Source organism: Lithobates pipiens, unplaced genomic scaffold (genome assembly GCF_037356315.1).
Source record: "Lithobates pipiens isolate NorthernLeopardFrog02 unplaced genomic scaffold, aLitPip1_a1.2 Scaffold_18, whole genome shotgun sequence".
Lineage (NCBI taxonomy): Eukaryota > Metazoa > Chordata > Amphibia > Anura > Ranidae > Lithobates > Lithobates pipiens.
In genome coordinates, this window is record NW_027507758.1 from 599,175,921 (window position 1) to 599,191,307 (window position 15,387).

The window sequence follows — 15,387 nt, forward strand, 5'->3', positions numbered from 1 at the left end:
TTAATGAGACAGGATAATCAGTCAGCTTATGGTGAGAGGGGTATACAGTAAAAGGAACCAAGAGGCCCGGGTATACTTCTGGGGTTGCGGTAATTAAACATTTCTGTGAGCTCTTCAGAATAAATGTTTCCTTCTTGGTGAATGCGCCTGCACGCGGCTTGTTACTGCTTATGCTTCGTGTGGTTGGGCATGCTCCAGCAGTCTGTGCTGGAAGAGTTAACCATTTGTGTTATAAATTAACTTTGAGTGCCGCTCCGAGCAGTCATCCTTTAATACTCCAGTGACCCCAGCGCTAGGAAAGCCTGTGCTGGCTCTGTGCACACACATGTAAAGTAAGAGGATGGAATGCGACAACGGTTTTAGCCCCACCCACAGGTGCTTAGTCATAAGACGAAGCCCTTTGGGGGGACAAAACACGTTGGGAGGCGTAGCCTGGAGGAAGTTGGTCTGAAGCCGCTTTTACATTTCTCTACTCCTGGGTGGGGGAACGAAACATGTTGGGAGGCGTAGCCTGGAAGGAGTCAGGCTGAAACTACTTTTACCTTTCTCTAAACCACATCTGTTTCTTTGAAGTGTAATGCATTTCACCCCACCCACGGGTCTTAGTCATAAGACTAAGCCCTGTAGGTGGGATGAAACAAATGGGAGGCATAGCCTGGGGGAAGTCAGGCTGAAGCCGCTTTTACACTTCTCTACTCCTGGGTGGGGGAAACAAACACGTTGGGAGGCGTAGCCTGGAAAGAGTCGGGCTGAAGCTACCTTTACCCTTCTCCACACCTCGTCTGTTTCTTTGAAGTGTAATGCATTTCACCCCACCAACAGGGCTTATTCATAAGACTAAGCCCTGTAGGTGGGATGAAACAAATTGGGAGGCATAGGCTAGGCGAAGTCGGGCTGAAGCCGCTTTTACACTTCTGTACTTCTGGGGGGGAAGGGCGGGGTGAAAAAGTTGGGAGGCATAGCCTGGGAGGAGTCGGTTTGAAGCTACTTTTACCCTTCTCTAACTAACCCCTATGAGAGGGTGAAACACATTGGGGGGGCGTAGCCTGGGAAGAATCGAACTGAAGCCACTTTTACCCTTCTCTACACTCAGGATGTTCCTTTGGATTGCAATTCATTTCACCCCACCCACAGTCATAAGACTAAGCCCTGTGGGGAGGGAACACGTTGGGTGGCGTAGCCTGGGAGGAGTCTGGCTGAAGCTACTTTTACCCTTCTCAACACCTGATCTGTTTCTTTGAAGTGTAATGTATTTCGCCCCACCCACAGGGCTTAGTCATAAGACTAAGCCTTGTAGGTGGGATGAAACAGATTGGGAGGCCTAGTCTGGGGGAAAGTCAGGCTGAAGCCGCTTTTACACTTCTCTACTTCTGGGGGGGGGAACACATTGGGAGGCATAGCCTGGGAGTAGTCGGCCTGAAGCTACATTTACCCTTCTCTACACTAAGGATGTTCCCTTGGATTGCAATTCATTTCACCCCACCCACAGTCATAAGACTAAGCCCTGTGGGAGGGAACACGTTGGGTGGAGTAGCCTGGGAGGAGTCGGGCTGAAGCTCCTTTTACCCTTCTCTACACCTGATCTGTTTCTTTGAAGTTTAATGTATTTCACCCCACCCACAGGGCTTAGTCATAAGACTAAGCCCTGTAGGTGGGATGAAACAAATTGGGAGGCATAGCCTTGGGAAGTCGCTTTTATGCTTCTCTACTTCTGCGGGGGGGGGGGGGGTGAAACATGTTGGGTGGCATAGCCTGGGAGAAGTCGGACTGAAGCTACTTTTACCCTTCTCTAACTAATCTCTGTGAGAGGGTGAAACACATTGGGGGGATTTAGCCTGGGAAGAATCGGACTGAAGCCGCTTTCACCCTTCTCTACACCCAGGATGTTCCTTTGGAGTGCAATTCATTTCACACCACCCACAGTCATAAGACTAAGCCCCGTGGGGAGGAACACGTTGGGTGGCGTAGCCTGGGAGGAGTCGGGTTGAAGCTACTTTTACTCTTCCTTACACCTGGTCTGTTTCTTTGAAGTGTAATGCATTTCACCCCACCCACAGGGCTTAGTCATAAGACTAAGCCCTGTGGGGGGGACAAAACAGGTTGGGGGAACGTAGCCTTGGAGGAGTCGAACTGAAGCTGCATTTATGCTTCTGTACACCTGGACTGTTCTTTTGGAGTGCCACAACTTTCATCCCACTAACATGGCTTAGTCATAAGACTAACCCCTGGGGACGAAACACGTTGGGAGAACTTAGCCTGGGAAGAATCGGTATGAAGCCGATTTTACCCTTCTCTACACCCAGGATGCTCCTTTGGAGTGCAATGCATTTCACCCCACCCACAATCATAAGACTAAGCCCTGTGGGAGGGGAGCACGTCGGGGGGGGGGGGAGTCGGGCTGAAGCTGCTTTTACGCTTCTCTACACCTGGGCTGTTCCTTTGGAGTGCTACTCATTTCACCTCACCCACAGGGCTTAAAATTGAAGTATGAGATTTTTTCATTTATTTTAGAATCATACTTATTGATGCTGTATCTGTACCACCACCAGCTGTAAGGCTGAGAACCGAGCGATCAAACACTGCCATTCACTCGGTTCTCAGAGCTCCCTGAGCAGAGAGCTGTCTGCTCTGCCCCTCCAGCACTCACTGGAGCACTGGGCTGTGGAGGGGGTGGAAGCAGCCGGCTCAGGCTCTCAGTGGTGCCCTCAGCCCTATACACAACAAACTGTGATGCCATTTTTCAACTTCAGGGACAACATGTTCACTTGCTGCCTAATGTATCCTGCCCACTTCCAGATGTCATTGTAATGGGATAATGGGTCAGTAGTCTTAATGTTATGGCTGATTGGTGTATGTTTTTTAATAAAAAAAAATAAACAAAGGCAGGTTTCAAATGCCATTCACCGTACTTGTATTATTTTTTAGGAATGGAATGACTACAAGCTCCAATGGAACCCAGCGGATTATGATAACGTCACGTCCATCCGCGTTCCTTCAGAGATGATATGGATTCCGGACATCGTCCTTTACAACAAGTAAGAGCCAAAGCAGTCCCATACTGTATATGGACACTTATTTTTTCACACTATTCAGTAAAGAAGATCAAAATCGGGTTCCATAATTGACTTGAGGAAAGGTATACAAATGTGCCCTGTGCCAGGTCTACATAGTACCCTTGATTAGTCATTCAAAAAATATTAAATAAAAACACAGAAAAAGGCCTTTGTTTAAATTAACACACAATGTGCCACAATGTAGATCCGACATCAATCATGTCAGCCAGCAATGCAGATCCATTGGGCAAAAAGGCTAGAGGAAGAGGAAAAAGATAAGAAAAGAAGGACAATACCCACTACAATATTGCATATCTACTCCCCCTCTCTCTATTATGAGGGGTTCCCATCATCCCTGTGCAGAGCTCCCATGTCTGTACACTTGCTGTGCCCATTATGAGGGGTTTCCACCATCCCTGTGCTGCGTTCCTGGGTCTGTATACCTGCTCTGCCCATTATGAGGGGTTACTACCAACCTGAGCTGAGTTTGCGGATCAGTACACTTGCTGTGTCCATTATGAGGGGTTACCACCATCATCACTGTAGTGAGTTTGTGGGTCAGCACACCTCCTGTGCACATTATGAGGGGTTCCCACCATCCATGTGCTGAGTTCCTGGGTCTGTATATCTGTTGTGCCCATTATGAGGGATTTCCACCATCCCTGTGCTGAGTTCCCGGGTCTGTATATCTGCTGTGCCCATTATGAGGTGTCCCCACCATCCTTGTGCTGGGTTCCTGGGTCTGTATATCTGCTGTGCCCATTATAAGGGGTCCCCACCATCCCTGTGCTGAGTTCCCAGGTCTGTACACCTGCTGTGCTCATTATGGGGGGTTCCCAACATCCAATGGTCTTGTATAGGAAGGATGGAAGGAACGGAGGGATAAGAGAAGGGAAGGAGGAAGGGAGGAGACAAGGGAGGGAGAAAGGAAGGGAGGAAGGAAGGGACAGAGGAAGGGAGGGGAGAAGGAAGGAAGGAATGAGAGAAGGGGTGGAGAGAAGGGTAGGAGGAAGGTAGGAGAGAATGGGAGGGAGAAAGGAGTGACAGGGAGGAGAAGGGAAGGAGGAAGGGAGGGAGAAAGGAAGGAAGGAAGGAAGGGACAGAGGGAGGGAGGGGAGAAGGAAGGAAGGAGAGAAGGGGTGGAGAGGAGGGAAGGAGAGAAGGGAGGGAGAAAGGAGTAACGGGGAGGAGAAGGGAAGAAGGAAGGGAGGGAGAAAGGAAGGGAGGGAGGGAGGAAGGTAGGGGAGAAGGGAGGGAAGAAGGGAGAAGGGAAAAAGGAAAGGAGGAGAGAAGGGATGGAGGAGGACAGAAGGAGGGAAGGAGGAAGGGAGGAGGAGAGAAGGGAAGGATATAGGGAGGAGAGAATGGAGGGAGGAAGTAGAGTAGGAAAGGAGGAAGAGAGGAGAGAAGGGAGGGAGGAAAGGAAGGAGAGAAGGGAAGGTGGGAAGGAGGAAAGGAGGAGAGAAGGGAGAAAAGGAGGGAGGAGGGGAGAATGGAGGGAGGAAGGGAGGAGAGAAGGAAAGGAGGAAGCAAGGAGAGAAGGGAGGGAGGGAGGGAGGGAGAGGAGAAGGGGAGGAGGAAAGAATGGAGGAGGTAAGGGAGGAGAGAAGGGAGGGAGGGAGAAAGGAAGGGAGGGAGGAGGGAGGAAGGAAGGGAGGAGAGAAGGAAAGGAGGAAGCAAGGAGAGAAGGGAGGGAGGGAGGGGAGAAGGGGAGGAGGAAAGAATGGAGGAGGTAAGGGAGGAGAGAAGGGAGGGAGGGAGAAAGGAAGGGAGGGAGGTGGGAGGAAGGAAGGGAGGAGAGAAGGAAAGGAGGAAGCAAGGAGAGAAGGGAGGGAGGGAGGGAGGGGAGAAGGGGAGGAGGAAAGAATGGAGGAGGTAAGGGAGGAGAGAAGGGAGGGAGGGAGAAAGGAAGGGAGGGAGGACGGAGGAAGGAAGGGAGGAGAGAAGGAAAGGAGGAAGGGAAGAGAAGAGAGAAGGGAGGGAGGGAAGAAGGTAAAGAAAAGGAAAGGAAGGGAAAGGAAAATGGAAGAAAGGGACTATGCTTTCCTTTTAATTGACTCACATACATAAAAGAGATCTGAAAAGAGATATATAAGACCTCAGCAAAGACATATGATACAACTTGTCTAATAAACATTAGAAATATACCCAAGTCACACAATGATGATACAAATATATAACATGACACACCTGATCCAGACTCAGACTGTGCCGGAACTGCATTTGTGAATTGCTTTAGTCTATCCAATGTCAAATGAGTTTAGCTCTATAATGAGCTCAATTCAGAGGGAGCCGCCGTGACGCCTGTCAGTACGGCTCAGCGCCGCTGTTTTGCATAACAAAGCAATTATCCCCCAACCCTGGCATGAGACACACTTAGGAAGCCTAATAATTCATAATGACATATTTATTGTGTCAGGAGTGAGTCGACTGACAAACTTTCTAAAGTCTGCCGCAGTAGATACTACAGCGCCACCTACCTGGGTTACCACCCGGCCTGGACTTTTTGGCAATTTTATTATCAGGCTGGTATTTTTTCGCCCAAAAATGGTAACCTTAGAGCAAGGGGTCTCCAGCCTTTTCAGTACAAGGGCTACATCTTATCTTATAAATATTCGTAGGCCGAAAAAAATAAAAATCAGTTTTATATATATCAGGGTCCCCATCAGAGTCCTCATCAGAGTGTCATTACACCATAGTCCCAGTCAGGCTCTGCCCTTACACCAGGCTTCCTATCACAGTCTCCATCAGGTCCTCCTTACTTTAAAGAGCCATTACATCAGAGTGCCCCTTATATCGGAGTCCCCAACAGAGCCCCCCTTATATCAAAATCTGCATCAGTGTTCCTCTATACATCAGGGTCCTCAACAGAGCCCCCCTTACATCAGAGTCTGCATCAGTGTTCCCCTATAAATCAGTGTCCCCAACAGAGGCCCCCTTACATCAGAGTCCCCATCAGTCCCTCTTACATCGGGGTGCCCAACAGAGCCCCCTTTACATTAGAGTCCTCTACAGTGCCCCGTTATATCGGGGTCCACCTTCAGAATGTGCCACAACACATATGAAATAACGCATAAATAAAGAAAAAACTGATGTGCATTAAAGTGCAAGTGCCGATATTCAAGAAAAGGTGCCAATGTGACCATCCGATGTGTAAATAAATATACTAAGTCCACTAAGATAAATGCAGGAGGAATTCTTCTTAGTAAATAGTGCACACAAACTGTCTGTGACAGAGTCACTTTGGGCAGGGGGCCCGTGGGAGTCAGATTAATACAGATCAGACTGGATTTCTTGGTCAGAATTTGGCCCTATTAGGCTTGATTCACACTAACGCGTTTTTTGATGCATTTTGCATTTTGCAGAAATGCAGGGAAATTTTTTAACATGGGTTCCTATGGAACATGTTCACATCAATGCATATTTGTGCCTCTGTGTTTTTGAAAAGGGTCGGGACTTTTTTACATGCAAAATGCAGCGTTTTGCATGTAATAGAAGTCAATGTACCTGCAGCAAAAACGCAAGTACCGCTTTTTTACCGCGTTTTACCGCGATTTTGCTGCGATTTGCGGTTTGCGTTTTCTTTTTTCTTTTTTTTTCACTGTATATATCTGATTGCTAGGCAACCACAGTGTAAAAAAAAAAGAAAAAGAAAAAAAAACCCCAAAACGCAGCAAAATCTAAAGCCAGGCAGGGACTTATCACTCCTTTGGCCAGGCACAGAATCTTCCACAGGCCTAGCCAGGGGACCCCCGCCTGGGTCCTCCCCGGGATCCAGCATCCCTCCTGGGGCAGAGAAGCAACTCTAGCCCCTGGTCTCTGGAAGCACAGGAGCAAAGGAACTAGCAAGCAACCTCACACCTCGCTGTCAAGGAGTGGAATGGCAGTTTCCCACCATCCCTGTGCTGCGTTCCAGTGGCTGTAGACCTCCTGTGCCCATTATGAGGGATTCCCAAAATCCCTGTGCTGAGTTCCCAGGTCTGTACACCTGCAGTGCCCATTATGAGGGGTTCCCACCATCCCTGTACTGAGTTCCAGGGGCTGTACACCTTCTCTGCCCATTATGAGGGATTCCCACCATCCTTGTGCTGGGCTCCAGGGTCTGTACACCTGCTGTGCACATTATGAGGGACTTCCACAAAATGGTGATGGTTCCCACCATCTCTGCTCTGTGTTTCCTAATGTATACACCTATTGTGTCAGTTATGAGGGGTTCCCACTATCTCTGCACTGAAACCCTGGCTCTTTATACCTGCTATATCCATTATTAGGGGTTCCTACCTTCTCTAGGTCTGTACACCTGTTGTGGCCATTATGAGAAGTTCCCACCATCTTTTGCTCTTTGTTTCTGAGTCTGCAACCTGCTATTGCCATTAAAAGGTGTTCCCAACGTCCCCATGCTGAATTCCTGGGTCTACACACCTGCTGTGCCCATTATGAGGGGTTCTCTAGGATATATAAGAAGCCAGACTCTTATAACGTTCAACCCAAACCTCACTTTCATGTGGACTGACCCTCTGACATGACAATGTTCCCCCCAGCGGCGGTGCGTACACAGAGGGTGCGGGAGCACTGCCTCCCCCCCTTTCCTGTACTGCTCTATTACCAGTAGATAGATTCATGCATATCTATTGTCGCCGCTGCCGCCCCCTATTCAGGTGTCCTTGTCGGGCGACGGGCATCTGAATTACAGTGGCGGGGTTTCGTGGTTAGAGCTGTCGGCTCTGATAGGAGCCGTGGGCTCTAATAGGCTTCCAAAAGGGTAAACAGCAGGCACACTGCTGTGCGTTCCCTGTTTACACAGTGTTGTGTTAGAGAAGCGCTTCCCTAACACTGACCCGCCTCTCAGCCAATCAGGTTGCCAGGTCTGTGTTACCTGTCACTTGATTGGCTGAAATCTTAGGCACTGTGATTGGATGCCTACCAAGCGTCCAATCATTGCAGAAGACGAGAGGAGGAGCGCAGGAGAAGACATCGGGGTCAGATTTGGAGCACACCAGACACCGCTCGCCACCTGCTGCCCTCACTCACTGGACACTAGAGACAAGGTAAGTGCCGGGCAGACGGCGGGCGGGAGGCACAGTGGCAGCACTTAATGGGCACAGTGGCAGCACTTAATGGGCACAGTGGCAGCACTTAAAGGGCACAGTGGCAGCACTTGGGGCACAGTGCAGCATTTAATGGTCACAGTGGCAGCATTTGAGGCACAGCGGCAGCGTTCGATGGGCACAGTGGCAGCATTTGGGGCACAGTGGCAGCATTTGATGGGCGAAGTGGCTGTGTTTGATGGACAAAGTGAGGCTGCAATTGATGAGGGTTTTTTTTCAGAATTTTTCAGTTTGTTTGCGCCCCCCTAAAAATGTTGAGCACCAGCCGCCACTGTCCCCCATCATTGGCCTGGTTCCCTCCCCCCTACCTCTCCCGTAATCTTCTCTTTCCATCCCTCCGACTCCATCCAGCAGCACCCAGAATCTGATCCACAATCTCACATTGATGTTTCCACAGTCAGTATTAATAGTCTGGGATTGTAATATTCTCTCACCGGAGGTGGTGTTGTGGGGTGGGTGGGGGGTGTCTTATAAATAGAAAGTAACTTGTACTACAAAGCATCTGCCCTCCAGAGCCCGGCCCGGGGTTGATTTTTTGATTTTATTTTGGTCTAGGAAACATTTTCACATCTTTGTCTCTCGAAAGCAAATTAGTTAACGCTCGGAAAAAACTCATTACGTTCCTTCCGACTCCGCCGCAGATCCCGTGCTGCTTAAAATAAGTCGCCTAGAAATTTTCGCCAAGAATAGACCCTCTGCCAACCAGCATTCATCATGACCCGAGGTAGACGGTTTTGTCAAAATCCACCATGGGCCTGATAATTGTTCTAAATCAGGAGCGCGTCCCCAACGCTTATTGTTCAACGGAATGTAAAGTGTGTCAGACACCCACACGGCAAAGGCAGATAGATCTTAAAGGAGATCTCCGCTATGCTCTATATGAAGCCAAAGGCTTAAAGGATATGCACTGTTTCCAACCAAACGTGAGAAAAAAATAAAATAAAATAATGCAGCCACCACACCTAATAATTGGTAAGTTGCAATATATTACATTTTTGGGTTTAATACGGCTTTAAATGCCAGGAGCACTCCCTGAGTTTATCTTAAAACCACATACTTGGAGGCCTTATGGGGTGTATTTATTAAAAAAAAGAAAATTGCATAGCCATGTGCCCAGTAAAAGTGTACCTGTGCAAATGAGCCAAAAAAGGAATGTTATTAGGCTATTTCCTGTGCTAGAATGTTTTTCATTGATTTAAAGGGAAAAATACTGCATTGGGCCCCTAGATGGCTCTAAGTATCAAAAGAATTTAAAATGATACTTAGTCCAATCTAGTGACCAACGTATTTTTCAGTTTAAATCAACGAAAAATATTCAAACACCAGAAACAGCCTAATAATAATTGTGTTTTTTTTTGTGCCACGTTAGCACAGAACAAATGTGGATTTTTAATTAAATACCACATTAAATGCTGGAAATGCTCCCTGAGTTTAACTTAAAACCACATACTTGGAAGCCCTATGGGGTGTATATATATATATATATATATATATATATATATATAAAAGAAAAAAATCACATAGCATTTTGCCTGGTAAAAGTGCCTATACATTTGCTCTGTGCGAATGAGCCAAAAAAAGGAATGTTATTAGGCTATTTCCTGTGCTAGTTGAATGTTTTTCATTGCTTTAAAAGGAAAAATACCACATTTGGCCAATAGATGGCTCTAAGTATCAAAAGAATTTAAAATAATACTTAGGCCAATCTAGTGGCCAAATGCGGCATTTTCCAGTTTACATCAATGAAAAGCATTCAAACACCGGAAATAGCCAATGATTTTTTTAATTTTTTTTTTGCCACATTCGCATTCACATTTGTTCTGTGCGAATGGGCCAGAAAGGCATGTTATTAGGCTTTTTCCTGTCCTAGCTAAAAGTTTTTTTCATTGGCTCTAAAGTATCAAATGAATTTACAGTGATACTTAGTCCCATCTAGTGGGCAAATGTGGTATTTTCCAGTTTAAATCAACGGAAAACATTCAAACACAGGAAACAGCCGAATAATATTCGTTTTTTGCCACATTGGCACAGAACAAATGTGGTTTTTGAATTTAATACCACTTTAAATATCCGGAGTGTTCCCTGAATTTATCTTAAAACCACATACTTGGAAGCCCTATGGGGTGTTTTTATAAAATAAATCCCATAGCAATTTGCCCAATAAAAATGCTTGTACATTTTTATTGTGCAAATGGGCCAAAAAGGCCTATAGTTTGATGTTTTTCTTTGTATTTAAAATAGAAAAATACCACATTTGGCCACTAGATGGCTCTAAGCATCAAAGGAACTTACATCAAAGAAAGCGACAAAGGATACATGGTGCCATCTAGTGGCCAATTTCAGTATTTTCATATTTAAATCAATTATAAACATTCAAATAACACAGGAAAAAGCCTAATAATATATATATATATATATTTTTGCCCCATTCGCACATAGCAAATGTACATGTTCTTGCTGATATGCATTTTTATATATATATATATATATATATATATATATATATATATATATATACACCCCTGTGAATAAAAAAATATATATAATTTTAGTGTAGGCTACTAAAACTGAAAGGTATAAGGTGCTGAACCAAAAACACCCATCAAACTTCATCCCCATCTAGGCAAGCAATAAGGAAGTGGGACCAAGCTCCTTATGGAACAGGTACTTGCTACCCAAAAAAAAAACCCCAACATTTTTCCAGATGTGTTAATGGGGGGGCCCCCAGAATATGCAATCTTCAAAAGGAGTGTGAAGGTCAACTTTAATACCGCGTACACACGACCGGACTTTCCAGCCAAACTAGGTCCGACGGTCTTCCTGACAGACTTTTGGCGAAGTTCCGACAGACTTTTCCGAATAAACGGACTTGGCCACACACAATCACACCAAAGTCCGACGGATTTGAACGTGATGACGTACGACCGCACTAGAATAAGGAAGTTCATAGCCAGTAGCCAATAGCTGCCCTAGTCTCGGTTTTCGTCCATCGGACTAGCATACAGACGTGTGTATTTCTCCATAGGAACTGGATCCGGCGAAGTTCCGGTGGAAAAATGTGAAACATGTTCTATTTCTAAAGTCCGTCAGATTTTTTGGACAGCAAAGGTCCGATGGAGCCCACACACAATCGAATTGTCTGATGGATTCATTTCATCGCACCTTTGCTGTGGAAAAGTCTGGTCCTGTGTAAGTGGCATAAGACCAGGGGCGGACTGACAACTCATGGGGGCCCCCGGGCAATAGGAGATTATGGGGCCACACAGTATACACACACACACAGTATACACATGCATGTACACACAGTATACACAGACATGTTTCTATTGGCTGAGAAGGTACTGGAGAGGTGGGGCAGCTATAATCTCAGGATCAAAATGATGTCGGTAAGGGACATTTCAGAGAGAGATGTAAAAAAAACACAGATTTTTACATACTGTCCCTGGTTTTACTGAGGCTGGCAAACCTGATGGGGCCCCCTAGTGGCCCGGGGCCCTTGGGCAGTGCCCGAGTGGCCAAATGGTCAGTCCGCCCCTGCATAAGACCTCTTTCACAGGAGTTGGCTGTAAAAATAGGCAGCTGATCTGTGGTTTTACCACCCACCGAAAGCCTACTATCAGCCAAAGGGCGTTGTTTGCATACCGTGACCTTGATGATTTGCTTCAAATTTAACGCCAGCATGTTGAGTTGACAACTATCAAATTTGTCTGTTCAAGTCAATGGGGCCATGCCAGCAGTCATGGCACATTGGAGCTGTTGAAAATGGCAACTTGGTTTTAGATTTTTATTTCGTTTTTTAGAACTTTTCGGGTAACACATCTACCAGTTAAAGGTTTCATGCCCATATTATTTCTTTCTATATTGTCTAGTTGTTATAGTATAACTAAGGACAAAACTTTTTTTTTTTTTAATCATTATCCAAAAATGTTTTGCCTCTAGTTCTACTAATGAATTGTGTACAGTCAGCGCTACATTTTTGTTTCAACAACTTACGAAACATCTATTCTTTCCACAGCGCCGATGGAGAGTTCGCCATCACCCACATGACCAAAGCGCACCTGTTCCACACAGGGAAGGTTCAGTGGACCCCACCTGCCATCTACAAAAGCTCCTGCAGTATCGACGTGACCTTCTTTCCCTTTGACCAACAGAGCTGCAAGATGAAGTTTGGCTCTTGGACGTATGACAAAGCCAACATTGACTTGGAGAGCATGGAGCGCAACGTGGACCTGAAGGACTACTGGGAGAGTGGCGAGTGGGCGATTGTCAATGCCGTTGGGACATACAACTCTAAGAAATATGATTGCTGCACGGAAATTTACCCTGATATCACATACTACTTCATCATTCGGAGGTTACCCTTGTTCTACACTATTAATCTAATCATCCCGTGCCTCTTGATATCTTGCCTTACTGTCCTTGTCTTCTACTTACCATCGGATTGTGGTGAGAAGATCACGTTGTGTATCTCAGTGCTGTTATCTCTAACTGTGTTCCTTCTACTGATTACAGAGATCATCCCATCCACGTCGTTGGTTATCCCGTTGATTGGGGAGTACCTCCTGTTCACCATGATCTTTGTCACGCTTTCTATAGTCATCACTGTCTTTGTGTTGAATGTCCATCATCGATCTCCAAGTACTCACAAGATGCCTCTTTGGGTTCGTTCTGTCTTTCTGGAGCACATACCAAGATGGCTTTTCATGAAGAGGCCGCCGGCTCCGGTGGGGGAAATTATCAGTCAGTACGACACACCAGAGCTTAAACTCAGTACTTCTAAATATTGGATGGAGACAGATGTGGACGAGAAGTGGGGGGAGCCAGAAGTGGAGTTGCAGCCATGTCACGTCCATCATGTGTCAACCCACAACCATAACCTTCAGTATCGATATGACTATAACCACCCAGTGCCTGGGGGACAATGCCAGACCCCTCGTCAAAACAAAGCGGAGAACACCGAATCCAATTTCTTGCTCTCCCCAAGTATATTAAAAGCTTTAGAGGGTGTTCACTACATAGCGGATCACCTGAGGGCTGAAGATGCTGACTTTTCAGTAAGTATGACATGGCTGAATATAAAATGAAAAATGTGTGGTCAAAATGAAGTCACCTAAAGTGGTTGTAAACCCTTACATATCCCCAGTGAAGTGAGAGGCCTCAGGTGATACACAGAGATGAAACGCCATACGTTGTACCTATTTATCTACATCTCTCTTTCCCCTATAGCAGGGATATGCAATTAGCGGACCTCCAGATGTTGCAGAACTTCAAGTCCCATGAGGCATAGCAAGACTCTGACAGCCACAAGCATGACACCCAGAGGGAGAGGCATGATGGGACTTGTAGTTTTGCAACAGTTGGAGGTCCGCTAATTGCATATCCCTGCCCTACAGCCATTCAAAATGCACAATTTATACAGGATCTCTCAGCCCTGAAAAGCAGGGGGTGGAAAGCTCAAGTTACATCAGTGAGGAGAGCTCTGAGAGCCCCCCCCCCCTCCCGGTGCCACCCATCATGGGGGTGTCCTATAGTGCAGGAGAGCCACCTCGGCCGCCTGTTTGATAATAGTGCCGGGAACCTCACAGTTTTCATTCAATAGCTGTGTGTTCCCGGCCAGGCCGTCACATACAACCCCTCCCCTTTGTCCGGGCACTTTGATAGACGGATCATCCGTCCCAGGATTGGACTATTGAAATGAAAGCTGTGATGTTCCCGGTGCTGTTATCAAACAGGCGGCGGAGGTGGCTCTCCTCTCTTCCCTGCACAGGCAGGCTGCAGGGGGGGGGGAGACATTCTGGCTGCAGGGGGGGGACACTCTGGCTGCAAGGGGGGGAGACACTCTGGCTAAAAAGGGGGGGCACTCTGGCTAAAAGGGGGGGAGACACTCTGGCAGCAAGGGGGGGAGACACTCTGGCTGCAATATGGGGGACACGCTGGCTGCAATATGGGGGACACGCTGGCTGCAATATGGGGGACACTGGCTGGCTGCACTATGGGGACACTAGCTGGCTGCAATGGGGACACTGGCTGGCTGCATCTGACGGCACTGGTGAGGCTGCATTGATCTCTTGTATCATGTGTGGAGTTTCTGACCAAAAAATCTTATGCAGTTTGTTAGACCTTTGTTAGTTCAGGTTAGATCAACCGTGGTTTGCGTTAGATCTCACACAGAAGAATCGATATTAACAGTTATTTGCTGGGGGGGCTAACCCGTCATCAGCCCCCCCTTATCAAAAAATTGACCAAACAGTTAGCCATTTTTAAGCTATTTGTTAGATCTGGTAAGATCAAGTGGTTTTAACCACATAGTTAGAGACTTATTAACAGGGCCGAACTGGGAATAAAAACCAGCCCTGGAAAAAATTTCATACCAGCCCAACAGCATAACTTTCTTGTTCATGAAAGGGAAAACCATGTATTTTAAAGCACATTTGAAGAGTATATTATATATAGATAAGACAGATATGAAAGCACATAGGGCTTTATGTATATATATATATATATATATATATATTTATGGTGAAGAGCCCTCTGACCGATACGGATAAGGATGATAGACAAGGACAACATAAACTCGCTACTTGAAATGGACCTGAAAGTGTGCCCTGGTCTAACGTACGGTATACCAAAATAAGGGGGCATACCTTAAAATGAAATGAATATGAAATGGGTGAAATGAGTCCTCGTATGAGGAGTATGCTAGAGTGAAGGCCTGATAAAGGGGACGGGTGGGCGGGTATCGCGCACCGGAACCGACAAGGAAGATGGGCGAGCGGCTGGTTATATACACCACCGGGCTCCTCCCATAATTTCAGGCCACCATACTGGCCTTTCTATTTATGGTGAAGAGCCCTCTGACCGATACGGATAAGGATGATAGACAAGGACAACATAAACTCGCTACTTGAAATGGACCTGAAAGTGTGCCCTGGTCTAACGTACGGTATACCAAAATAAGGGGGCAAAACACTCAGGTAGGGGATGCATTTTTATTGAACCAAGACTGTTACTGGGTAAGTTTGACAAAGGCCTGGGCCATCTCAATTTGCGGATTGGGTACATAACGGGCAAAACAGGAGGACTTCCATCTACCCAACTTTTTGATAATATGGACCGGGACTCCTTGGCGGGAGGCCGTTGAAGCTGCCCCGATGCGAAATGAATGTCCCGAGTAGTGCGCAGGATTGAGGTGAAGGATGCCCAGGAGTATCCTGACATGCTCCATG

At 46.6% G+C, this 15,387-nt stretch overlaps 1 protein-coding gene across 2 annotated transcripts in view; it reads left to right on the forward strand.

Annotated features, from left to right (window-relative positions):
* Positions 1–15,387, forward strand: part of CHRNA2 (cholinergic receptor nicotinic alpha 2 subunit) — a 165,238-nt gene that overhangs the window by 122,788 nt on the left and 27,063 nt on the right. For both annotated transcript variants that reach the window (XM_077489225.1, XM_077489226.1), the window contains 2 exons: positions 2,926–3,035; positions 12,177–13,215. In XM_077489225.1, the coding sequence (XP_077345351.1) occupies positions 2,926–3,035; positions 12,177–13,215 (1,149 nt within the window). The remainder of the gene's footprint in view (positions 1–2,925; positions 3,036–12,176; positions 13,216–15,387) is intronic.